Source organism: Podarcis erhardii (assembly GCF_964252035.2).
Source record: "Podarcis erhardii genome assembly, chromosome: 2".
Taxonomy (NCBI): Eukaryota; Metazoa; Chordata; class Lepidosauria; order Squamata; family Lacertidae; genus Podarcis; species Podarcis erhardii.
The window spans coordinates 79,438,527-79,462,807 of record NC_138498.1 but is presented as its reverse complement, the minus strand read 5'-3'; the positions used below and the strand labels follow the sequence as shown (position 1 = coordinate 79,462,807).

At 41.2% G+C, this 24,281-nt stretch overlaps 2 protein-coding genes across 11 annotated transcripts; one reads left to right on the top strand and one right to left on the bottom strand.

Moving 5' to 3' along the window:
• Positions 1 to 379: 379 nt before the first annotated feature.
• On the top strand, positions 380 to 7,637 carry MKRN2OS (MKRN2 opposite strand). 4 transcript variants are annotated; one of them, XM_081848582.1, is made up of 5 exons: positions 380 to 558; positions 1,927 to 2,196; positions 3,940 to 3,989; positions 4,650 to 4,812; positions 7,136 to 7,637. In XM_081848582.1, exons 2-5 carry the CDS (start codon positions 1,979 to 1,981, stop codon positions 7,356 to 7,358), a joined length of 654 nt encoding a protein of 217 aa, XP_081704708.1. In that variant the 5' UTR covers positions 380 to 558; positions 1,927 to 1,978; the 3' UTR covers positions 7,359 to 7,637. The 4 variants fall into 4 exon arrangements, with proteins under 4 accessions (XP_081704708.1, XP_081704707.1, XP_081704706.1 ...); XM_081848581.1 differs by having other exon boundaries at positions 380 to 694; positions 1,937 to 2,196; XM_081848580.1 differs by having other exon boundaries at positions 380 to 694.
• An 895-nt stretch (positions 7,638 to 8,532) lies between these two features.
• TSEN2 (tRNA splicing endonuclease subunit 2) lies at positions 8,533 to 22,943 on the bottom strand. Of its 7 annotated transcripts, XM_081848359.1 has the most exons (13): positions 22,797 to 22,919; positions 21,273 to 21,380; positions 20,771 to 20,992; positions 19,617 to 19,698; positions 18,798 to 18,834; positions 16,963 to 17,401; positions 16,408 to 16,485; positions 15,350 to 15,400; positions 13,857 to 13,995; positions 11,890 to 11,926; positions 11,318 to 11,429; positions 9,816 to 9,905; positions 8,533 to 8,643 (listed from the first exon to the last, which is right to left on the bottom strand). In XM_081848359.1, exons 3-13 carry the CDS (start codon positions 20,957 to 20,959, stop codon positions 8,584 to 8,586), a joined length of 1,314 nt encoding a protein of 437 aa, XP_081704485.1. In that variant the 5' UTR covers positions 20,960 to 20,992; positions 21,273 to 21,380; positions 22,797 to 22,919; the 3' UTR covers positions 8,533 to 8,583. The 7 variants fall into 7 exon arrangements, with proteins under 7 accessions (XP_081704485.1, XP_081704484.1, XP_081704488.1 ...); XM_081848358.1 differs by lacking the exon at positions 21,273 to 21,380 and having other exon boundaries at positions 22,797 to 22,943; XM_081848362.1 differs by lacking the exon at positions 21,273 to 21,380 and having other exon boundaries at positions 20,816 to 20,992; positions 22,797 to 22,943.
• Between the last annotated feature and the right edge of the window lie 1,338 nt (positions 22,944 to 24,281).

The window sequence follows — 24,281 nt, the reverse complement described above, 5'->3', positions numbered from 1 at the left end:
TTTGGCTGTGGCGGAAATGGAGGCCGGCGGCGGCCATGGAAACTTGCCGAAGCGCCTTGCCAGCCTGTGGGGCTAGAGCGGCCGCGCGCCTGAAGCGAGAGCGAGGCGGCGCGCCCTCTAGCGGCGCCTCTGAACAAGACAAAACAAAACAAATTCCTTCCAGTAGCACCTTAAAGACCAACTAAGTCAGTTCTTGGTATGAGCTTTCGTGTGCATGCACACTTCTTCAGATACTTCTTCAGATGTGTATCTGAAGAAGTGTGCATGCACACGAAAGCTCATACCAAGAACTGACTTAGTTGGTCTTTAAGGTGCTACTGGAAGGAATTTGTTTTGTTTTGACTATGGCAGACCAACACGGCTACCTATCTGTATCTGAACAAGACAGTCGTTCTCAATCTACGGTGGCGCCGAATTGTTTGGGAGCTGCACATCGCCCTATCTAGCAAGGAGGGCGGGAAGCGTCACAAACACCAGGAATCATAGAATCCTAGAGTTCGCAGGGGTCACGAGGGTCATCTAGTCCAACCCCCTGCAGTGCAGAAATCTTTTGCCAACGTAGGGCTCAAACCCATGACGCTTAGATTTAGACTCTTATGCTCTGCCAACTGAGAGACAATATATTTCCTTCTTTTGCTTCCTTGTCTCCCCAAATATAGATGCAATGTGCAAGGCTAAGTAGATTTAATCAGAAGTAAGTCTATTCTCTACTTAGTGTGCTTAGGGTACACTAAGTAATTCGAAAAATTACTTCTTGGAAGTAATTTTCTTGAGGCAATATGCAGAAAGAATTTGAGCGCTCTTCAGCAGAACAGCCAACTTGCCACGACACACCACCTTTGCAGCATCTGCACTACAGACTTTCAAATGTTGGTGTTGAAATATATACAACAAAAAATTAATCAGTTTGAGTCGTGTGACTCAATTTGAGTCTACTAGACCCCAAAATTTTAAGCAACGTGGACTGAAGTCACTTATGGTGCCTGTCTGGGATTAGGGCCCCTAAAATTTAAGCTTCATTAGTTTTATAGTAATCTGCTCCAGGGTTTCGTAGAGCAGAGTCCAATTCCTCACAAGAACTTTACACAGCAGGCAGGCAGATCACATGGAGAGAGAAACTGCTTCCTGCAGCTAGTAAAATGGATTCCTGGGTGGTCCTTTAGCTCTGATTACTGCCTTGGTTCTTGTTTGGAGCTGCTTTCAGTTATACTAGAATGTGGTCAGTAAGAACAGCTTTACAGTGGTACCTCAGGTTAAGAACTTAATTCATTCTGGAGGTCCGTTCTTAACCTGAAACTGTTCTTAACCTGAGACAGCACTTTAGCTAATGGGGCTCCCGCTGCCACTCCGCGTCTGCTGCGTGATTTCTGTTCTCACCCTGAAGCAAAGTTCTTAACCCGAGGTACTATTTCTGGGTTAGCGGAGTCTGTAACCTGAAGCGTCTGTAACCCAAGGTACCACTGTATTAGGCTGCTAGGTTTGCCTGACTGCTATGCTAGTGGAGAAGCAGGTGCAAGCCCCAAACTTCCAAGTCAGTTTTCTTTCTGTGCAAAAGAGAAAATACAGGGGCCTTTCTGTTTAACATCAGTTAACACAGCTTTGGGGTTTTGGTTTTATATGCAGAGAAACAAAAGGCTAGCCACTAGCAGGAACTGAGCCAATATTGACCACGGGAGTGGGCAAATTACAGCTGCCATACTGTGTGAATCTACAGCAGAATAACCTCATCATGATGTGAAAAAACAAATACTGGCTCTTTAAGGAAATGTCCACCTGCAAACCCTCCCTCCCTGTCCCCTTCTCGGCTTCCTTCTCTTAGAGGAGTAATTGGCTCTCTGATCTGTCATTCTCACCTGCACAGCTAACAAATCCCACCCACTTTCCCATGCCCATTTCAGTAGTTAAGCTCTGCCTTTCACCCATAAGCCTGTGCCAGGTAGAAGCCCAGCTGCATTTGCACAAGGAGGAGGCAGAAATCATGCAGCCTTTGGACTCGGAGAGAGGCTTAATCAAAATCAGCCACTGTAAGAGAGACATCTTTGGTTCCTTTGTGCCCAAGCATTGTCCCCTGTGTGGGCAGAGCCTGTTCTACAGGAAACTGGAAGAAGCACCTGTCACTATCCCCAGCCCATTTGTTAATGGGCACAGAGAAAGATGTTCTTTTTTACTTAAACCTACTACAGGAACCTTTCTGAGGTAGGATTTTCTGCTCAACAATGCTGTTTAGTATTTATGTTCATTTTGCTTGATTGTGTGCTCAGAAAGAAGACATATGAAAGCTACCTTACGATGGATTAGATCAGTCCATCTGCCGCAGTCCACTGATGGGTAGCAATGTTTTCCCAAGATCGGGGGCTAAATTCTCTCTTATCCTTGCAATGTGGCAGCAGGATTACAGGTGCCAAGGAATGAGCAGTGTGCAGTGCGGAATGATAACTGATAGGAGTGAGATTTTGCCAGCATGATGGTACCATTGCTCAAAGATCTATACTGTATTGGTTGTCAGTTTGTCACTGGACCACATTTAAGGTTCTGCCATTCAAGGCCTTAAGAGCTTGGGACCAGTTTAGTTAAGGGATTGTCTTGCCCTACATGTGCCAATTTGACTGCTTTGATCTGGGGAACTTGCACTTTTACAAGTGCCATATAATGTCTGCTTTGCCATTGTGAGGAGTTGATCATTTAGTTTGGCAGCACCCTCACTATATTTCAGACATGCACTGAAAAAGTTTTTATTTTAGCAAGCCTACCCGGACCTATGATTTAGTTACCATATTTGTTTTAGAAGTTCTATGGTTTTCATCTGTGTCTTAATAATTATTATTTCATGTATGTTTCTTAATAGTGGATTTCGGTACAATTTTATTATGTACACTGCTTAGAGAGTTCTTGGATTAAATGGTTTGTAAAACTTTAAAAATGAAATAAATATGGCACCTTCTGCAGACAAACCATGTGGTCTTATTCTAAGCTCTGGTGTAGAAATGAGTAAATTCTGCATAATTTACTAAAGTGAGTCAAAATTTGTTTTGAAACCAAATTGACAGGTCAGGAGGTCTAATTTAGTGATCAACTGTAATCCGCTTTGATATTTTTTCTTGTAAAGCGATATAGAAATGAAAACAAACAAACAAACAACAACAACACCTTTATAGAGTTACAAATCCCACAATCAGTTTAGAGCAGCATTTCTCAATCTTAGGTCTCCAGCTGTTTTTGAACTACAACTCTCATCATCTCTAGCTAGCAGGACCAGTGGTCTGAGATGATGAGAACTGTAGTCCCAAAGCAGCTAGAGACCACAGTTTGGGAAAGACTGATTTAGAGCAAGGGTAGGGAACCTCTTGTGCTTCAGGCAGATTTGGGCCAACGGGAGTCCTGCTTCAGTATATGAGGCCATTCCTTGCAAACCACACCCAACTATCCCACATCTGTGGTCGTATTTGGTGCCATGGGACAGGTACCCACATAGCTGCAAAGGAACAATGGGGAGCTTAAAGGTTCCCCATGCCTGGTTTAGAGGAGTTATAAAACCTACAGAACGTGGGGTGCAACCTGATGAAAAGTATTGATCAATTACTTGCATGAGTTTTAGTTAAGTAATCTATCAATAACATTTGCATTAGGATGAAAATAATTTCCAAAATAAACTTGTTATTGTTGTCTTCTAATAAGGTGCTAACCACCTGCAGTTTTTATAAGTGCTTTTTTGTATGTATATTATGTATAATTTGCTGCCAGATTGAGGCAGCCTTTTACTCATTTAGAAGTTTAATTAATTAAATGGAACAGTAATTACATTTGATAAGATTGTAGTCAGTCTTTTCAGGGCAGAGAGAGGGAACAGGACACTTCTCTATATTGCAAAAATATAGCATTTCCCTCCCCAATAACTGGATTGTTTTCTAACATGAAAAGATATTAAATGTCTTCTTTCAGAGGGTATGATGGAAGTTCTGATCTCCATGTTGGAATAACCAATACTAATGGTAAGAGACATTTGTAATTCACTTTCTAAATTAAGATTCTCTATGTGAAACATAAATGTCTATTGGACTCTTTTCCTTCTCTCAGGTTGCTCATCCTTTGCCTATTGCCTACAATGTCTCCCCCTTCAACCTCCTGGCATTCTGGCCCTTGATTTCTCTTCCTTTTCCAAGATATCAGGCTCCTTACTGCAATCTTTCTACCACCAATCCCCTTTCTGCTAAGTCTACATAACCATTTTTGCTGGGGAAAGTTTGCATATGTGATTGCCTGTAGCTAGAGCTCTTTTCAGTTGTGCCTAGGGATGCAGGAAGGCATAATTTTTTGTTCCACCTGTATTGGTTTTATGCAGCACTGCTTCCATTCCACCACCGTTTGTCTTCTGCCAAAAATGTTAGTTGTCTTGCTTTCTGCTGTGGCGAAATTACACAATTTAGGTAATTAATTATGCCATTACACTGACATTCATAGGACTACATACTCAGGGTTCATATTAACCAACCTTTTTAGAACTACTGTTCAGATGAGCCTGTAAAAGAAATGGGAATGATGTTGCAAGTGACAGAAATTAACAGAATGGAATGAGTTATACTATTGGTCAACATATCATAACTAATCCTTGCATTTTGCATTTCTGATTTGTCTTGTTGCTGTGTATTTAGGTTTAGTGTATAATTACAACGAAACTGGAGTTAACATAGCTGAGCATGGATGGGAACAATGTGTAAGTGTTCATCTAGTCCAGCCTGACATGTATGGCCTGCTTAACCAATGGGATACATACCTAGAACAATTCTCTGCAGCAGAAATCTGGCTTCCACACAGGTAAGAAGCTCCACAGACAAATGTGACTATGTTCAAAGGCAGCTAAACTAGACATCCTTTGTTTTGGAACTCTGCCTACTGTGGTAACTCAGAGAAGGATCTTATGTAGTCATTTGGAGAAATTGTTTTAGACAAAATTACTTTGAGGCCTCTTTCTTCATTAACCTTCTTTAACCATTTCTGTATATTTTGGGTTTAACAGAGATTCTGACAGTATGTATTGTATGAACAATACTAGAAGGGAGAGGTGACTCGAGACATCACAAGCAGTTCCATGTAACTTTGTAGTGTTATGGTTTTGCAGAATAAATTATCACTGGACTCCATTCTATTCTCAGTTAACGCTCATCTGTGCAATCAAATATATTGTTTCTGGCTTTAACTTCTGTTCAAAGTTGTCAGATGTGTTTCATAAGGAACAGGAATTGATTGGAATGTATACGACCGTTTGATACACTGATCAAGAGGGAACGGGATGTAAGCATGTACAGAATTGCACTTCTGTTGGAAGACGAACAAACAAAACCAAAATTGAATACAGGCAGGTTTTGCTGCTTTCATTATTTATGTCAGCCTCTCTCAATCAGGTGCTCTCCAGCTGCGTTATACCACCATTCCCACCAGCCGCAGTCAGCATAGGCAATTGTCAGAAATGATAGGAGTTGTAGTCCAAAATTTCCAGAGTACCAGAAGGCTAATCTAGGCCTTACGAACATTTCAGTGTCCATATTCACTGATCCAATGATTATTAGGATTGATTTCTCTTGAAGTACATTCCAAATAGTCCCTTGAGTACAGCCTATGGTTTGTGTGTGGAAAACAAAACATATTATGTTTGCTTTTCAAGTACTTCTAGCGACAGGAACGTCATTCCAATAAAGGCTTTAGTCAAGCTATTTTTCTGCGACCCAGCATTATACAGTGATGATTACAAGTACCAAAAAGGACCAACAAATGTTAAAGACCTGATGATTACTTACAAGTTCTGGAATTTTGAAAAAATTAATGTAAACGTAGAATTACCTTAATTGAACAAGAGCTTTGTGCAGGTTTCGAGTAATCCAAGAAGGGACTCATTGGCATCCCCAAGCTATGGAAAAGTTACAGGCAAAGACACTACTCTGAAAATTACAGCACTCTTTTTGCTAACAGCGTGTGACATAAGAAATGCTGGTGGTGAGAGCATGTGTCTACCATGAGATTTGTAATTTTACTGCAGTTCGGTAAGGAAAGAAAAACATAAATCTTATTTTTTTATTTTTTAAAAACCATTTTGTTCTGGATCCTAAACAGGCAGTCATAAAATTTGCGGTTGAGGCCATCATCTGTTTTTGTTTTAAGCCAAGCCCACCCAGTAGTGTGTCACCTAAGAATAGGCTGCAAAAGCACTCAGAGCCACTCCATCCTTTTAAGAAACCTAAACTTGTATCTCATAAAAATTACCTCAATACATACTTTGAATTTTAGAGAAATAGGTTTTCAAAGTGAGAAACTTACAAACAAACAAAAAATCATACAAGGATGACATTCCCTGCCTTTTTTTTTTTTGTATTTTGACTAATTTTAATGAATCAGCACTGTTCTAATAATAATGAGGAACACATTGCAAAGTTAACCTGACTACAGAGTTCTTCGGTTACACTTCAGTTAGCATATGCAAACCACATCCTTACAGCTCCATATGCCATATATGCATGTTTTGTTACCCACTGGAGAATCACAGGACAAGTAGAATCTCGGGCACACGGCAATATGCAAAAAGAGATTAAATGCTATTGCTAAATTCAGCTTTCCAAGAAGAGAAAAATGTAAAGGTGGCAAGAACTGCATCCAAGATAAATTTATGGGTGAACCAAATATAACTGAAGGAAAATTAAGCCTCATACTGAAAGTTAGAACTTTAAATAGAAGGCAGAAGTTTCCAATTGTGTAGTTGTTTTTAAAAAAATATGAGGGCAGTGTGATGTAACTCACATGGCACATATGACACGAAAGTTTTGTCTGGGGGAGGGGGGAGAGGTGATATTAGCATCTGCATCTTTCCATCATTTCCATGTGTAACTTTGTATAGACAGAATGAATGTGACTAACCTCAGCAAACATAAAGACACTAACCAATGGTGGCTTTGCTCCACCACATCCCCAAGTTCCACCATTTAAAAAATCCTTCCATAAATGATGTTCTGCTGGTGCATGTTTCCAGTGGTCAAGGATTGCTCTGGCATAATGGCTTGCCTGCACCATCATCATAAGCTAATAAAATGTTTAATAGTCATGTATCACATTGGTTTCTTATGCTCATTTCTGGTTCTCCCTCTACTAGGTATGAAGAACATCTCCATAACTGTTACACCTATGCACTAACATTTATTAACTGTGTGCTTAGTGCCCAAAAGAAGCAGCAAATGAATAAAAGTGAATTTACAGAGAGATTTGTGATTCCACGAACAAGGAAAGCTTCCAAGTATATCACCATCTACAAGGAAATATGCAAGAATGGCTTTTATGTGGTTGACCTTCCTGCTCAGGAGGGCACTGCCATTTGAATTTATAATGAGGGAACTGTATAGCAATGGAAGTAAAATCCTTATGTTAAGGCACTTATATTTCTTGTTCCTATCATCTCACAAGAAAACATGAAGCTGGGACTGCAACACATGTATTAAATCATGCTGCACGTTTACTCAGAAGGCGGTCCCACAGAGACTGAGGATTAATCTCAAGTATCCATAAGACTATGGAACCTTGAGGCTGTTCCAATAAACTTCTACTTTTCTAAACAATGACATTTGGAAGAATGAAATAAAATAAAGACATTATCTGCATTCTTGCATGTTCTGATTTTTTTTTTCCATATTGCAAGTAACCTTCAAAATCATTAACCTAACAGAAAAAGCTTATTTTCATTTGCACGTTTACTCTATAGCAATGTTAGTTTACAAAGGATGGTAGGTAGAAAACTGAAAACATTCCATCCTAGGTGTGTTTCTGATTCGAAACAAACACGGCTTTACTCATGCTACAGTCCTATGTGCACTTACTTAGGAGTAAGCCCCACTGAACTCACTGGGATTTACCTCTGAGTAAACAGGCATTCCTCTAAGCCGTTCTGAACATTATTGATCTGCATTCTCCAAACACCTCTTGCTTCCAAAATAGGAGGAAGCAATTTGATGCTCTGTAGTTTGTGAAACTGGGAGTCTAGTGTGCAGTGTATTATAACTATGTACCAGGAGTTAAGGCAGGGGTGGAGCAGCTGTAGCTCTGCAGATATTGCTGGTCCCCAACACCATGGCCAATAGCCAGTTGTAGTCCAGCAACCTCTGGAGAGCTATAACTTGCCCATCCCTGAGCTAAAGTCTGGTTAATTACCTGTAGCAGAATGGCTAAAGTTCACAGAAGTATCAAGACAAGGTGGACCAAGAACACAAATTTAATGTTCTCCATGGACAAAATAGATTCAGGAGAAGAAGAATCTTATTTGCATCAGCCACTAGCCATAGCAATAAAATAAAATGTACTGAAGATAGAGGTAAAAACTTAACTACAGAAAATACATTTTGGGGATTCAGAGAATATCTGTCAGTATCCATCTAGGTTTTAATTTAAAAACAAAACAAAAACTCTCTCTCTCTCTCTCTGTGTGTGTGTGTGTGTGTGTGTGTGTGTGTGTGTGTGTGTGTGTGTAATGCAACATGCACAGACAGCTCTACAAGAGTAAACATTTGACATTTTATTTACTTTGTTGTCATGTTTCCGCAATCCATTTTATCACAGCTCTTCTTGTTCACTGCGCTCATGGGATGAGACCCAACGGTTTAAAATCAATTCCTAAAAAAAAGTCATTGATTATTGACGACTAAAAAGGTATAAATGGAAAAAAAGTATGTTCACTGATCTTGTCCCTAGTTAACCCTGTATGATTTAACTGTAGCAGAAGTGCTCTTTTGGCTTCCCACTGGGATAAGGCAGCAGCTCAACAACGTACAGGCATGTCCACCACAGAAGCACCCCCAGTCCCATTCACCTTGTTTGTCCTTATCCCTCAATCACTCACACACAACCAATGGAAAAACAAAAAAACTTTGGTCTCTATTGTTTTGACACATTTCTAACCCTAACTCAAGAAAGGAGATTCTGACTAAATACCAGGAAGACCTTGTGGCGGGAAGAGCTGTTCCATAATGGAACTGACTCCCTCGGAAGGTGGTGGCCTCACGGGTGGTTGTTGAGCAGGGGCTGGGTGGCTATCTGTCATGGAGATTCCTGCATTGCAGGTGTTTGGACTAGAGAACACTCGAGATCCCTCCTAACTCTGCAGTTCTATGATTCTATGTCAGCACACCTGTTTTCAGTATGCCAAGACCTGAGCCATGTACAATATGATTTTGGTTTTTCACCTGTCTTTCCCATATCAGTGAAAGAGGTGTATTATGTGGCATAGCGGGCTGATGTTCAAGATCCAGGAGCCCGAAGTTCCCTTGGGAGTGTCGGATTAGAAACTTCAAATCCTAGGCATTATGTTGTACTGTTTTCTAGGATTATGACCACACTAGAGCCTTACTTCTTATTACTACTTTTTCTAAGAGTAATTCACCTGCTACTGAAATGGCATAGAAAGTACATCAATGTAACTAGATGCCTCATTGCTCCTGTAACATCTATAGGAAGGAGCCTTATAAGTTAGGCAAATGATGTATCTCGTTCTGCTCTTTTGAGATATATAAATTAGCCTGAACAATCAATTGCTCAACAATTACTAACAATTCAGGCACAAGCAAAAATATTTTTACTGCATTCCCAGATATTAAGTCTAGGTTCTCAAATCAGATTGCCATGTATAGTATACCCAGCTCTAGTTACTACACAGATCTACTGAATTAGGAAAGGTTCAAATATTACAAAATAAATTATTAAAATATTGTCTACATTCTGTCCAGAGAACTGGATGCCTTAAGGCAGTCAGTGGCTTCAGAGAACAAATCAGAGCAGGACTTGCATACCTGAACTTTAATTCTTTTGAGACATTCTGGTGACAACATTTCTTTTGCAGTCATATCAGATGGCTGAATCAAATAGCAGAACATGAGTTCCTGGTGGTTAAAAAAAATCCATTAAAAACGAACGAAATTCATGTAGTGCAAGATTTGCTCTTTACACCTGTAGTGGTAATTAGGCAAAAAGTGTGCTTCAATGAATATAACGCTGAACGTGGGTCAAGGAGATCTGGGTTCAAATTGTCATCCAACCACAATCCCATTGGGTGTGGTCTGCAATTGGATAGCTATGTACAGGTCACTTGCTTGCTCCCCGATTCTAAGACCAGGGTTCATTTGTGGAAAGCTTCAGTGGAGACAATTTGTATTCCTACCTACGGCAATTCTTTTTGCTGTATTGGGGGAAGCTCCAAAGAGCCTCAAACTTGAGTTTGTGAAGTGAAATTTCACAAGAAATTGCAGCGATGAGAGACCTGACTCTGTATATATGTGCAACTCTAATCAGAAGTACTAGGCATAAGTACTTTATCTCCAGTTCTTATTACTCTGTTGCATGTTTCCAGAAAAGTACCCTTCCCAGTGTGTATAATGGGGGTTATACCCATTTAAAGAATGCTGTGTAGGACAAAATAAAATAAAATAAGTGTGTTCTAGATAGATTACTAAAATGTGTAAGGTTTCAGATAAAAAGTTGAGAACTGATAAGCAAGTATTCCAACACATCCCAGCTACTAGATAAGTGTTAAAATGGAAATTTGAATGTGCTTGCCTTGAAATATCTAAAGTACTTCCCCATAAGCTAGAAATTTGAAATTCAGTATGTATGTACACTAACTGTGCAATCTTACTTCCACCTCTCTAGTTGGAAATAAGTCCCATTATGTTTTTTGGGCCTTACTTTGAGATAAGTGCACATAGGGCTTAAGGCACCCTGATTACTGGAACTGGGCGTTTCTTCTCTCTTCCCTGAAACTTGGGAAGTTCCCTGAACTGTCTCTTATCAGTGGCTACCACTGAATAAGAAAAGGTGCAGATGACCCAGAATGTAAGAGTTCCCCATACAAATACAGTCGTACCTTGGTTTTCGAACAGCTTAGTTCTCGAATGTTTTGGCTCCCAAACGCTGCGAACCTGGAAGTGACTGTTCCGGTTTGCGAACTATTTTTGGAAACTGAACGTCCAGCTTCCTGCAGCCAATCAGAAGCTGCACTTTGGTTTCCAAACCTTTTGGTAGTTGAATGGACTTCCAGAACCAATTCCTTTCGACTTCCAAGGTACGACTATACTTGAAGCGGCTTTGGGGACACTAAGAAACACAGCTGAACCCAGGATAGGTCACACACATGGAGGATCAATCAAATCAAACTGCAATTGATCAGTATCTCATTTATGGTTATAATTGACAACTTCACATTATCTCTTTTTGTGCCCCCACCGTAGCACCTTTCCTTTGCTCCACAAGGCTTTTCCTTGTAGCTTTGAAATGCTTAGTTGAGTCTATGTGTTACCTTGGAAACATTTGCTGTAGTCCTGTTCAACCCAGACAAAGACTTCCAGCTGAAAGGTCTGTGTGGTGACCCTTCAAAGTCACTGTTAACTAATTCCACAATGACAGAGTAACTGGAAGACAAAGCAAAGTGAAACTTTTTTAGGATGCTGGAGTGAAACTGGCATTTAAAAACTAGGTATAGTCCACTAGTCCTCAGCTAAAATTTACTTAAGAGTTGAAGCTTCACTTTAGCAGAGTGAACAAAAAGAGCAACAAGTGTATTTCTCATACTTTTAGAGTGTACCATTTAGCAAAAGATACAGCCACCTTGCAGGCTATTTTGTCTAGCCCTCCATCCAGTTACCCAAACTCAAAGCACCTTTCCAGAGTCACTCTGTTAGATATCTTATCAGTCCACTAAGGAAAACTTGTACTCAAACTTGCTTTGTACCCCAGAGTGCTTATTAAAAATGTCAATCTCCTGTCCCTTCCCAATGCAATCATGTTTCCTTCAGTGCTAATGATGCAGGAATTAAGCATAACACTTAAGCATATCTGTCTGTCTATAATATCCAAATCTGAATGCTATACCTGGCATGGTAAAAAGGAGGACCTTTTCGATACAACACTGCAATGGGAAGAAAAGAAACAAAACAAGCGCTTACTAGAAATAATCATGCTTTCTTCATTTTGAATCATGTTAATGTGGGACACATGGCTTTCCCATTACTCAGCTTTGAAAATCTAAACCATAATATAATAGGATCAGGGTTGTTTGTTTTTATTCTAACTGCAGTTGGGAGCTGAAGCTGATCACAATAAATAAAAATCCTAATCAGGTAACTGGGAATAAAGATATTTTAACTACTTGTACAGTGCCACCTTCAGGGAAAAAACCCCCCCACATGTCACTCCAAGTCAACTAGCAAACATAACACATAAGGATCTAAAAACAGCCACAGAGTGATCTATTCAAAGAGAGATGGGTTAAATCCAGCCTCCGGCTGCTCCCTTGCTTGCCAACAATCTTACCAAGGTTGCACCTGCTCCTAGATGAGGTTCTCAGTCTAGGAAAACACATGCAGAGGAGGTCACAGCTGCATGAACAGCATTTGGGGACCTAATGTGCAGAGCTATTTACTCAGAGAGCTGCCAATTCTTTAAGCAGAGGCTTGACAACCATATGTCAGGAGTGCTCTGATGGTGTTTCCTGCTTGGCAGGGGGTTGGACTCGATGGCCCTTGTGGTCTCTTCCAACTCTATGGTTCTATGGTCCTGGGAACCAAAGCATACTGGCTCCACTCAAAAGACTGAATGTGGAACAAGAGGAATCTGGAGCAGTAACTAATGCACCACAGTTGATGCTGCCAAGGGATTACCATAGTAATTAACAGCAAGTTGGTCCCCCAGACTAAAAGAGAAGTGAAACATTCTTTTATTGGGAAAACTAATTGCTTAAAATGTTGCATTCTTTTATCATCATTTGCGTTCAGAGAAGGACAGTGATGTAATTAATCTTTTTGCATGCTCAGGCAAGCAAATACCTTGCTGGGTCTGTTCCTCTTAGAAAGGAGGTGGTGAGGGTAGGTTATGGGAGGTAAATCCCCACCAGGTAAATGGCTGGGGTCTCACTCCCCATGCTCATAGGCCTGAAGGGCAACTGGAAGAGATGAACTGAGAAAAGACTGTAAAGAGCTCTGTATATTAAATGTGCTCCACAAGACAATAAACACCCCCAGGAGATTACCAGACTCTTCCTTGCCTATGGTAAAAAGCTTTTCCCTCCTACAGATGACAGCAGGCCATCAATTAAACATTTCTTTAAAAAAATACTGCTGTGTGCACATCTATTATTCAAACAAGGCAACAAAGAATGGGAACACCAAGACATTAGCACTCAAGATTCAAGGAAGCTACAGTCAAATGAACGGGCAGCACATTTGCACAAACGAACCAGACAATGAGCAATAGCCTATTTAAGCTGGGGAGCAGGCTGACAAAAAATAACTTTCTGCACTGTGAGACGATTAGCTGAGCCAATCCCCCACTCCACAAAACTCCACCAGCTTTCATCATTGCAATATCCATTTCATCACACAGTTCCAGTGTGTAGCCTCTCTTACGTTCTGCAATCTGCACTAACCATATTTGGTCCAGTGGTCTTTGTTATCAAGTAACAGGGGAAACAATATCATAAAGGCTATCTATGGGTCGGTCTGGGTGATAGCAATCTAGTGATCATGTGGAGGGGGAATGTGAAAGTACCTGCCCACCCCTCTTTCCAGCACACTTTCTTGCTTCTGCACATCACTATGAGGATGGCACAGATGAATTATAGCCTGCATGTCTAACATCAAACGCATGCAGGTCAAAATTGGTCCCCAGGTCTTACCTGGGAATTGACTGCACCATCCCCGACTTATGGCCTGTGCTTGCAGGCCATGAGTTGGAAAACCTCTCCTTGTGGAAATGGGAGGGGACAGTGCATCACCACTGGATCCGCATTGTGTGCACCAGCCTCTACTGCAAACTATAATCAATGAAAGGAAAATACTCACAGAGGTCAGTCCCATATTTCAGGCCAACTTTAGGGACCCATCCTTTACTACGGAAGTAGTGATATGCCATGTATGTAGCCTTAAATTTGGGTTGTGCTTCGCTAAAAACTTCCCATAGCTTCAGAATAGATAAAGGTGCCTAAAAACACAACCAGATGCTTTCCTATAATTACAGTGTACAAAAGCAACCTACTATTATTGGCAGCTGAGTCAACAATCTTAGCCACTTCTAGAGCAGCGTATTTTATCTTTTATTCAAGTTGGGAGAAGGCACAAAGAGGACAGAAGCCAAATGTGAAGTTTGTCATGCAAGTCTAAGCATAAATGCCATCTAGCTTTTGAACTGCGGTGTAGCTAAAGCTATTAAAAATAGGTTCCAGGGCATCTAGTCTAGGGAACTCAGCAGTCAGAAATGGAACACCAAACGGTATACTCAACTACACAATGCAGAAAAAGTTTAGGATAAAGCTTTATTCTCATCGCATTATACAAAATCCTGATCTCTGTTATACCCATTTAAGCCCCCTAAAATGAATGGAACTTACAAGCCAATGCTATGCATGTTCACAGGGAATTAAAACCCACAGAGTTCAAAGGGCATACGCAACTAATGCAGAATTGTAACAAAAGACTGTCTACATTTATGCAGAGAACATAAGATTATACGAGAAGGAAAAATTACCCATGGTGCAAGTTGCCTTGGAAACTATTACAAAGTGATTGTTGTTTTATGCTAACAAGCAACACACGCAACAGGTTAACTCACACACAGCTTACTACGACAGACTAAAGGCACCCAATTGGATCTGGCCACCAACTGGATCTAGCCAGGACTCTTAACTTTTACTGCCAAGGAATCCACCAGGTACTTTGTCTCCCCTATGGAATATCTAACTAAACTTGAAGTCCCTAAACACCGAAGGGCTTTTACCCTGGCTCGATGTCATGCCTTCCCCTCAGCTGTCATTGAAGGTCGATACAGGAAGATTAACTACCCGGGAGACAATGTCCCTGTGACTCGGGACAAATAGAAATGGTAGAGCATGTCCTTCTCCAGTGCCTGTATTACAGAGACATTCGTATTAGCCTGATTTCCCCACTACTTCATAAGTACCCAGGGCGCACAGGGCAATTCTATACCTCCCTGCCGCTCTCCAATCCTGCTTCAACATACAATGTTGCTAGATTCTGCACAGCAGTGCTCAAAATCCATCGGAGGATGACCTGTGCCACAAACCAGATTTAAGGAACATATCAGAGTGCTCCATGAATTAATAGTTAAAGTGTTTTATAAATCAGCCTTTTAAGCTCTTCCACAACTGTCCAATCCTCCTATCCCTTCTTTTAGCTTCTTTTATATTCACCTTCTGTTTTAATACCTTTTAGCTTTCCAAAATGCTTTTCAGATTTCAAATGACTGTATCCTACCCTTTTATGCTGGTCTATGACCGTAATAAAGATTTGTATTGTACTGAGTAAAGGCACCATCTTACCTCATTGTAATAAATACTTAAACATCCCAGAGCATAGACCAAGAAAAAGGCCTAAAAAACAACAACAGTAATTAGAATTATTTCATGTATGTTATGTTATATACATTATTACAGAGTAGTGGCACCAACATGTTTTGCATATCAAGGGTAGGGTGGTGGGAAGGGAAGTGGGAAAAGTCAAACGATGCATTTGCTCACGCAATCATACTTTTCGTCAAATAATAGGAGCTAAGTTCTCATCAGTACAAACAGGATTGCTGAATCCTCAAATAATAATAATAAAAGCCCTCCCATTTACATCCAAGGTTGCAGTCATTTACATGATTGCTTCTAAGTAGACAAACAAAAGATTTTGCTGCAATCCATTTACCCAATGAGCACAATCCTTCAAGAGTTTATTCTAAGTAAATTCCAGGAACTGAGCAAGAGCAACAAGATTATTCAGGATCTTTTGAGAGAGGGAAAACCCTTCACTAGAATATGACTTTCATTCTTCGTGTTGTCAATTCTAGCAACAGAAGGGAAAAGAGCTTAGCCTTGGGATGGAAGCAGTCCTTAAAAGAAAGAAAAATCACCACCAGGAAGTGTGTACATTAGTGCTAGATAAGAGGAGTGGACAGCTGAAGAAAGGGGGGGGGATATGGCAGGCAACAAGTTTTCCTAAATGAAAGGAGAGGTACAAATGATCATTTGTGCAGCGAGGAGGGACTTGGGCAGTGACGTCCTAAGGACCATCAAGGAATGCCTGGGACTCAAAAGGAGTCAAAAAGGACCTGCAACAGCCATAGCAGCTATCACAATTTATCAGAATTATGAGCCATATTAAATATGAATCCAACTGGAAACAAGTGGTGGGCAATATCATGTGGCTGCTCTAGTGACCAGTAGTACAAATGCACCTGGAAAGGCCAATCATATCAGAATTCTGCAAGACTGAATTTATAATTTTTCCTCTTCCAAAATTTATCCACACTTTCTTAAAAACAAAAACCATGCAAATACCAAAGTTATATATTTACATTGGCAAATTACTAAGTATGACAGTCTTCCAAACTTACCTCTTCTAGACTGAGTTGCAAATATTCTAAGATCCTAAATGGATTCCTTCTGCACACTAACCTTTCTTTTTTGACTAACTGCAAGAAAAGTAGCAAACCAAAGTTACAAAGACGCAGTCACAACTCTAAGCTATTTACCTAGCCGAGAGCCTGCCAGCAAGATACTTCATATTCCTTTTCTCCCATAAAATCTCCTTCTGACATGCCTCTTCATTCCTGAAAATTTTTCTCTCTCTGCTTAGCACACCTCATTTGATGGCATTGGCTTATCTTCTCCCATTTCCCAATGTGGCATGGGCAGGAGAACCTTAGAAGTGAAATTCCAAGATTCACAAGTTGCTTTTTAAACTGACCTGCCATTACTGCATAAATGCCATAATGGCTTTCAAATGACACTTTGCTGATGCAGATCAGCTGAATGATTTCTTTCAGCAGATGACACCTAATGCCTTTTTCAAATATATGTCGCTGAAAAGGCAAAATGTTATTTTAATAATTTGTTAACAAAAGTTAACAGCAATGGGCTAATTTGTGACCTTATGTGTGGTTTCTTACCTCTTTTTTCACACATAAATTTGATTCTTCTTCTTCTTCAACTAACACAAACTCATCATTATTGTCTTGATTAATACAATCTTCTGGCTTGCAGATGTGATGCACAGTGACTGAACACAGTTTTGCCAAGTGGCTTTCAGCTAAAGCTTTAGATCCTGTTACATCTGATTCATTAGAGTCATTCTCGGCTAGTCGGTCAAAAAATGGATCACCTTCCAGGCCAGCTACTTTATCCCCATTTGTTTCAGAAGAAGTCACTACATGCTTTGACTCATCCTCAGCTGTCTCCATCTTGATGGTCTCCTCAGCCTCACTATTTTGCTCAACTTCTCTCAGATTAATGGGCTGCGTATAATTCAAAATGGTTGCATCAACTGTGAAGTCATCCAGTCCTTGCTCCCGCATGAGGCTTTTAGCCCATTCTACATGACGCTGGTATCTGGAATAAAAAAAGGAAACACAGAAGATTTGAAGTAGCCAGCTTATTAATTATATCTCAAATTTATTTGTTTGTTTTGCAGACAAGATTATTTATTTATTTTCACGTTTCCGAGCACAATTCAAAGTGTTGGCGCTGACCTTTAAAGCCCTAAACGGCCTCGGTCCAGTATACCTGAAGGAGCGTCTCTACCCCCATCATTCTGCCCGGATGAGGTCCAGCGCCGAGGGCCTTCTGGCGGTTCCCTCATTGCGAGAAGCAAAGCTACAGGGAACCAGGCAGAGGGCCTTCTCGGTAGTGCGCCCGCCCTGTGGAACGCCCTTCCAGCAGATGTCAAAGCGATAAACAACTACCTGACATTCAGAAGACATCTTAAGGCAGCCCTGTTCAGGGAAGTTTTTAACGTGTGATATTTTACTGTATTTTTGGTTTCCATGGAAGCCGCCCAGAGTGGCTGGGGAGGCCCAGCCAGATGGGCGGGGTATAAATAATAAATTATTATTATTAATTATTATTATTATTATTATTATTATTATTATTATTATTAAACTTTGCCTCCCATTTCTCGCTTTTGGAATGCTAGTACTTAAATCAGGGGTTGCCAATCTTTCCGAGGCCTGCGGACACACTTGCACATGGGAGAAACTGTTTTTAGCACCACATAAAACACCCTGCAACCAAGCACACACCAGGACCTTTTCTGTTGGCTACACAATAATGATTCTTTTGCGCTTAATTTCAGCAAGGGGAGGGGCCCCTACATGTGCCAGGAAAGCCCCCTGCAGACCCATGTGCACCCTCAAGCACCACATTAGCCACCGCTAATAAACTTCAATTTCACTATTGATTATTATTATAATTATTAAGTTTGTATACAGCCCTATGCCCCATAGATCTCAGGGCAGTTCACAGCACAGAGCCAGTGTGGTGTAGTGGTTAAGAGCGGTAGTCTCGTAATCTGGGGAACCGGGTTCGCGTCTCCGCTCCTCCACATGCAGCTGCTGGGTGACCTTGGGCTAGTCACACTTCTTTGAAGTCTCTCAGCCCCACTCACCTCACAGAGTGTTTGTTGTGGGGGAGGAAGGGAAAGGAGATTGTTGGCCACTTTGAGACTCCTTTGGGTAGTGATAAAGCGGGATATCAAATCCAATATAGAAAACACAAAGTACATAACAAAAATAGAAACAAAAACAAACCAATAACACCCCCTCCCTTCCACAACAGATTTAAAAGGGCATCGGATGTCAATCAGCCCAAGGCCTGGTTAAAGAGGAACATCTTCGCTTGGCACCCAAAGGTGTATAATGAAGGTGCCAGTCAAACCTCCCTGGTACCAAGGAACTGCACTTCAAGCTTCAGACACAGAAAAAAAAAGGGGTGGGGGAGCTGCACTTACTTTTTCGATGAGATTATCGGCATGTTTAACCCGACATCTGCAATAAAAGCAGAATTGTTAACTATTGATTCCGCACAAATATTCAAAGTATTGGAAAGTTAATACACAGGGCAACCCAAACCCCGGCTGGGAGCAGCAAAGTGGAGTGGATCAGCAGATCTACCTCCACATTCAAAGTCCTGCTGCTTTCTGGGCAGAAGGCTGAAAGGAGATTTCCCCTTTTTGTGTGCGGCAGCTCCAGGCTGGCATCGACAAGGTAACTAAGTATGGGACCCCTTAGGGAATCCATGCAACTTTGGATCTAAAGCTGTTAGCCCTGGTAGCTTTCCATTCACTAGGGTGGAACTTGGGTAGCCGTTGTGGCACAGCCTCGCTCCCTGCCCCATCAGCAGCGCTTATCTCCACTAGTGGAAGTGATGGAGAGACATCTATGGGCCATTTTTTCTCCCCTGTTCCCCCCACCTCCCCAAGCTATCCAAACTGAGAGTTTGGATTTTGCTTCAAATAATGCATTCATACTAAAATACCTGCAGACCCTCTCTGCATAAGAGGAATCCAAACAAGATTTGCTCCAATATTGTGTCTGCAAATGCTGTTTTCCATTTTTATGTATTGCTTTCTTTTTTGGTTTAATTGGGTGTTTTTCTGTTATCTTTTTTATTACTTATGTAACTTTTAAAATTTTAATAAAAATATTTTTTTTAAAAAAGCAAATGCTGTTTTCCAGGCCCTTAAGGGTTTAAGGACCAAAAATTGAGCCAATCAAAAGAGTTCATTATGCACACTTTATGCCTTTAATTCAATTTCAGACTAGCTTACCTTGCCACTTAGCAACCAACATAGGATCTGAAATGTTGTATTCTGGCCGACTTCTGGAAAGAATACCTTTCCCAAAAAATCCCTAGAAAAATGAGACATCTGTGTTACCAACAGTTCCACAGTTGTGCATTTGATATTCTTTGCGTTACTGATCACACACACTGTCGTATCTTTTTAAACTAGAAAGCTTCCAGCATGTATGGAAGTCAGTCAATAAACACAAGCTCTCTGAGCGCAGTTACTCGGATGCTGAAGACAAGTTATCTTCTATGTAGTGTGGAGAAAGTGGATTAGGAAAAGGTTTTCTCCGCCTCTCATAACAGGAACTTGTGGACTTCCAATGAAGCTGAGTGTTGGAAGATTCAGGACAGGCAAAATACCGTAAATATGCATATAGTGCTTAAAAGCTATTGAATTCATTCCCACAAAATGTATTGAGGGCCACCAGGAGGGATGGCTTTAAAAGAGAAGGACACACTAGCGAGTTTCTATGAAACACACAATCCAGTACAGTATAGTGCTCATGAACATAAACCTTATTTTGCTGTTGATGCCTTCTCAACCATTCCAGATAGAAATACAGGACCCATGTGATTATTTGACTGATTTGCCCCTCCCTGTGGGAATATGGTCATTTGTCCATAAGAGCATGGGCAAAAGATTATTATTGTAAGGGTGATCTCATAGCAGAAAGCATTGCTTGGAAGCATGAGCAGCGCGTGGACAGCTCATGCCATCCAATGATTGGTCCACGTAGTATAACATGATCAAATACGTGGTCTGGTGTGAGAACATGAGACTAATGTATTGTATTGTCTTTTATCTGCTGACTGAGGCAAAGCTCTCTCCTTGAATTTGTATCTTTTCTGGACACACAATAAAGGTTGGGGCAGCAGCAGCTTCTAAGGAGAGCTGCGGCCAGACTTCTGCAATGCATCTTGGCGTGAGACTGATTATTTACGGATGGCGAGCTGGTTCTCGTCACCTCCCCACCTCACACCTTCACACATACACAGTATTTTAACTAGACTGACAATTATTTGGTTCAGAATATTAATTACATCTTTAAAAATCCATTGTCTTGGCAACTAAGGTGAATCTTTTCAATGTCAGAAGTGTCATGCATTAGACAGATAAACAAAAGTCAAGAATACCATACTATATAGGTGTTCTATATCTTCAGGATTCTTCACAATTACATTGTTATTTATAATTTCAGCCTGGCATATTTGGAAATCTCTTCCGTAAATCCCTTCTCCAGTGGAAGAAATAGGAAATGGAGAATTATATGATTCATATACTCTTCTCTTCCTTCTTGGGGGATGGAAAATTGCTTCTGCCATTTTGTATTATCCTTCTACTTTAACAACAGTCATCTAGGACAAAGAACAGAAAGGGAAGAAAAACTTGTGAAATATTTTTTAAAGTCAGACACTTATTAGGTATACTTGATGAACCATTAAAGTAACATTCTTTCCCTTGAATTGGTCAGAACAATTGATTTCAGGACACCAACTCAAACTCTTTCTGGAAATATATATACTCACGCCTTGATTCTCAAACATACACAGTAACTCATAGGATTCATGGTTTTAATATTCCTGCAGAAACAGCCTCTTCCCATCTGTTATTCCAGATTAACGCAAGACAATTTACTGGGGTTACTTCTTGGTGAGCAGTGAAACCTGGTCTTGTAAACTATTCACCTTGGGTTACACAGGCCAAAAAGGCTTAACACATTGGAAGACTCTAAGAGAAGGAATACTGAAAGGGTAGAATATGACAGTAGTATTTTATCAGGAACTCAAAGTGCTAAAACCAAACAAAATTACAACACACGTATTTGGGAAAGACTCTGGGAGTGTTTGCACTCTCTTCTGTACCAAGTGTCTTAACTCATTTTCTTGAGCTTTCTTTGTGTATTCATTTAGTTGTTTTAAAACACTGAAAAATATTTTCTGGCACGGGGTACCTTGATAGTTCTTCTCAACAGGGACTGGCAGTCCCCAAAAGTGACGGTAGTTTAAGCTCCATCTCCTGCCTTCCCTTTACCCAAACACACAAAAAGATGTTATCACACAAAGAGAGCTTTTGGGTAAAGTACATTTTGGCATGCTGCATAAAGAATTACTGTCTTCCATTATTTTCCCCTTCCTGAATAATTAGCAGGAGACACACTTCTTTGGGTGCCAGTGCCTCCACCATCACCAATTGGGGCATGACTGACCTGCCTTTTTGTGGTGGTGCCTTTATATTATATCATAATTATTATTATTAATAAAATTATATAATTCTCTCCCAAGAGAGACCCACTCCACTGAAATTTTTAGAGATGTTGAAGACTTATCTGGCTCTGCCATATTTCTGAGATTGGCCAACTCTAGGTTTTTATTGTGCTAATTTAGTTCAAAAACTGTGCAGAAATTTAAAATACGTTATTTGTTCTCTTGATGGTTTCAGTTACCTTGTAAATCACCCAGAGAGGCTTTTTTAAAGTGGGAAAGTGGCATGCATGCTGAGCACCTGCTCAGCAAAATAATGCCTCCTCTAAAGTATACAATAAAAATTACCAGCAAAAGAAAGCAGTGGCCCCTTTCGACTTGGGGAGAGAGAGAGAGAGAAAGAGAGGACATAGAAGGATCCCAGGATGTTTGAGTCCCTCTCTCCCATTCCTGAGGCAAAGAGGGACACTGTACACTAGGGACACCCTCCTGGTACAAGCACACCCAACGAGAGGGCTCTGGAAGTGGGAGGGTTTGTGTAGTTTGTGTAGAAGGGACCCCGTGGGTCATCTAGTCCGAGCCCCTGCAATGCAGGAATTTCAACCATATCATAATGACTCTCTGCACATTCACAGCTCCTTTCCCTTAACTGGGGCATCCCCCCCCCACCCAAAAAGAGGGGCAGTTCTGCCTAGCCCCCTTGCTGCACTGGGGTGGGAGGCTTTCCACCATGAAGGCTTGAGGGTCTCCCCCCCCCCCCCACTTTTTACAGCCTTTTCAAACACAGTGGGTGTGAAGCGGATGGATGCACAGCCAAGCCCCAGTTCTGCCACGCGACTAAGAGACAAATAAATGGGAGGGAGAAAAAGCTCTTGTCAGCTCCCGGCACAAAGCTCGGAGTTAACTGGCTGGCTGGCTGGCTCTTCTTCCCTCTTGCAAAGAAGGTTAACCAAAGCACCTCTCTGGCCACTAGCAGCGAACTGAACCCGAGCAGCGGAAAGGATGCAAGCGGCTCTTCCCCCGCCGCACATGCAGAAAGGGCTCCTCCGCCTCGGAAGGAGGAAAGGCCTCTTGCTTCCAAAGAGGCAAAAATAAAACGAGGCGTGCCATGGAACCATCACTTCCGGTTCTTACTCGCGTCCTCCAAGTGTGAAGCTAGAGTAGAAGAGGAGCAGCCTTAAATTCAGACTTTAAAATAAAATGGCCATCATCATGCTTATCTAGGCAGTGCTGCTCACTGAGTGAGTCTCTCTCTTTAGCTGTTTCTCCCAAAGTCCTACCCTAGCAAGGAAGCCTCTAACGTTCAGGGTGTCGTTCTTCGGTTCTTGCACTAATCCCAGCTATCGTTTCCCCGCATATGGCAGACTCTTCGCGCTGTGATTGGGAACCGGAGGTCTATATAAAGGAACGTCGTAAGGTTGGCTCGTTGCGCTGTGGCAATAGGGCGAATCGAAAACTACGCAACCAATCGGCAACGCGTAAGGGGGCGGGGGGGGAAAGAAAACGCATGCGCTGTGTAAATCTTTCTACCTTGGTGCTGGGAATAATGTTAAGAAGTCGGAACTCCTCCCCCTGCCCCAGTCGGAAGTTGATTCCCAAGCGCTTGGGCGGGGGGCACCCTGGAAAGGGCCACTCACTTGGTGGCTGAAGACTGTAGGCTGCGACCCCAGAGCCTATTCACCTGACGATAAGCCCCCGTTGAAGAAAGTGGGGTTTGCGCCTGAGAAGTGTGGGATTCTGTTGTAGATTTTTCCAAAGTGCCCCAGACTATGTCAATCCTGGACACGCCTGCTATGTGGGCTTTGCTCCTGCATGAATGTAGATAGGATAGCGCAGGGGTCAGCAAACGTTTTCAGCAGGGGGCCGGTCCACTGTCCCTCAGACTTTGGGGGGGGGCGGACTACATTTTGAAAAAAAATGAACAAATTCTTTTTTTAAAAAAATAATTTTTTATTAAGATTTTAAAGGTTACAAAAAGAAAAAGAAAAGAAGACAATCAAAGAAGAAGAAAAAACCAATACATATCATCAGAAAAAAGAAAAAAGAGATTAAAAAAACAAGTCAAACCTTTAACTCACTTATTTACATTCACTTATTTCCTTGACTTCCTCACGCCTCTCATTTTTGTATTCTAATTCAATTAAATATTCCAGCAAATCCTTCCAACTTTGTTTTTATCCTAATAATTTATCTTAACATATTATAATTTTACCTTCTCTCTTTCACCAATTCATTTTTACTTAATCCTTTATATCCTTTCTGCTAAAACCACATAATTCCCCCCCCCAACATCTTTCTAACATTCCTTAATTTTACAATATTTCTGAAGATAAACTTTAAATTTCTTCCACTCTTCTTCCACCAACTCTTCTCCTTGGTCTCGGATTCTGCCAGTCATCTCAGCCAGTTCCATATAGTCCATCAGCTTTATCTGCCATTCTTC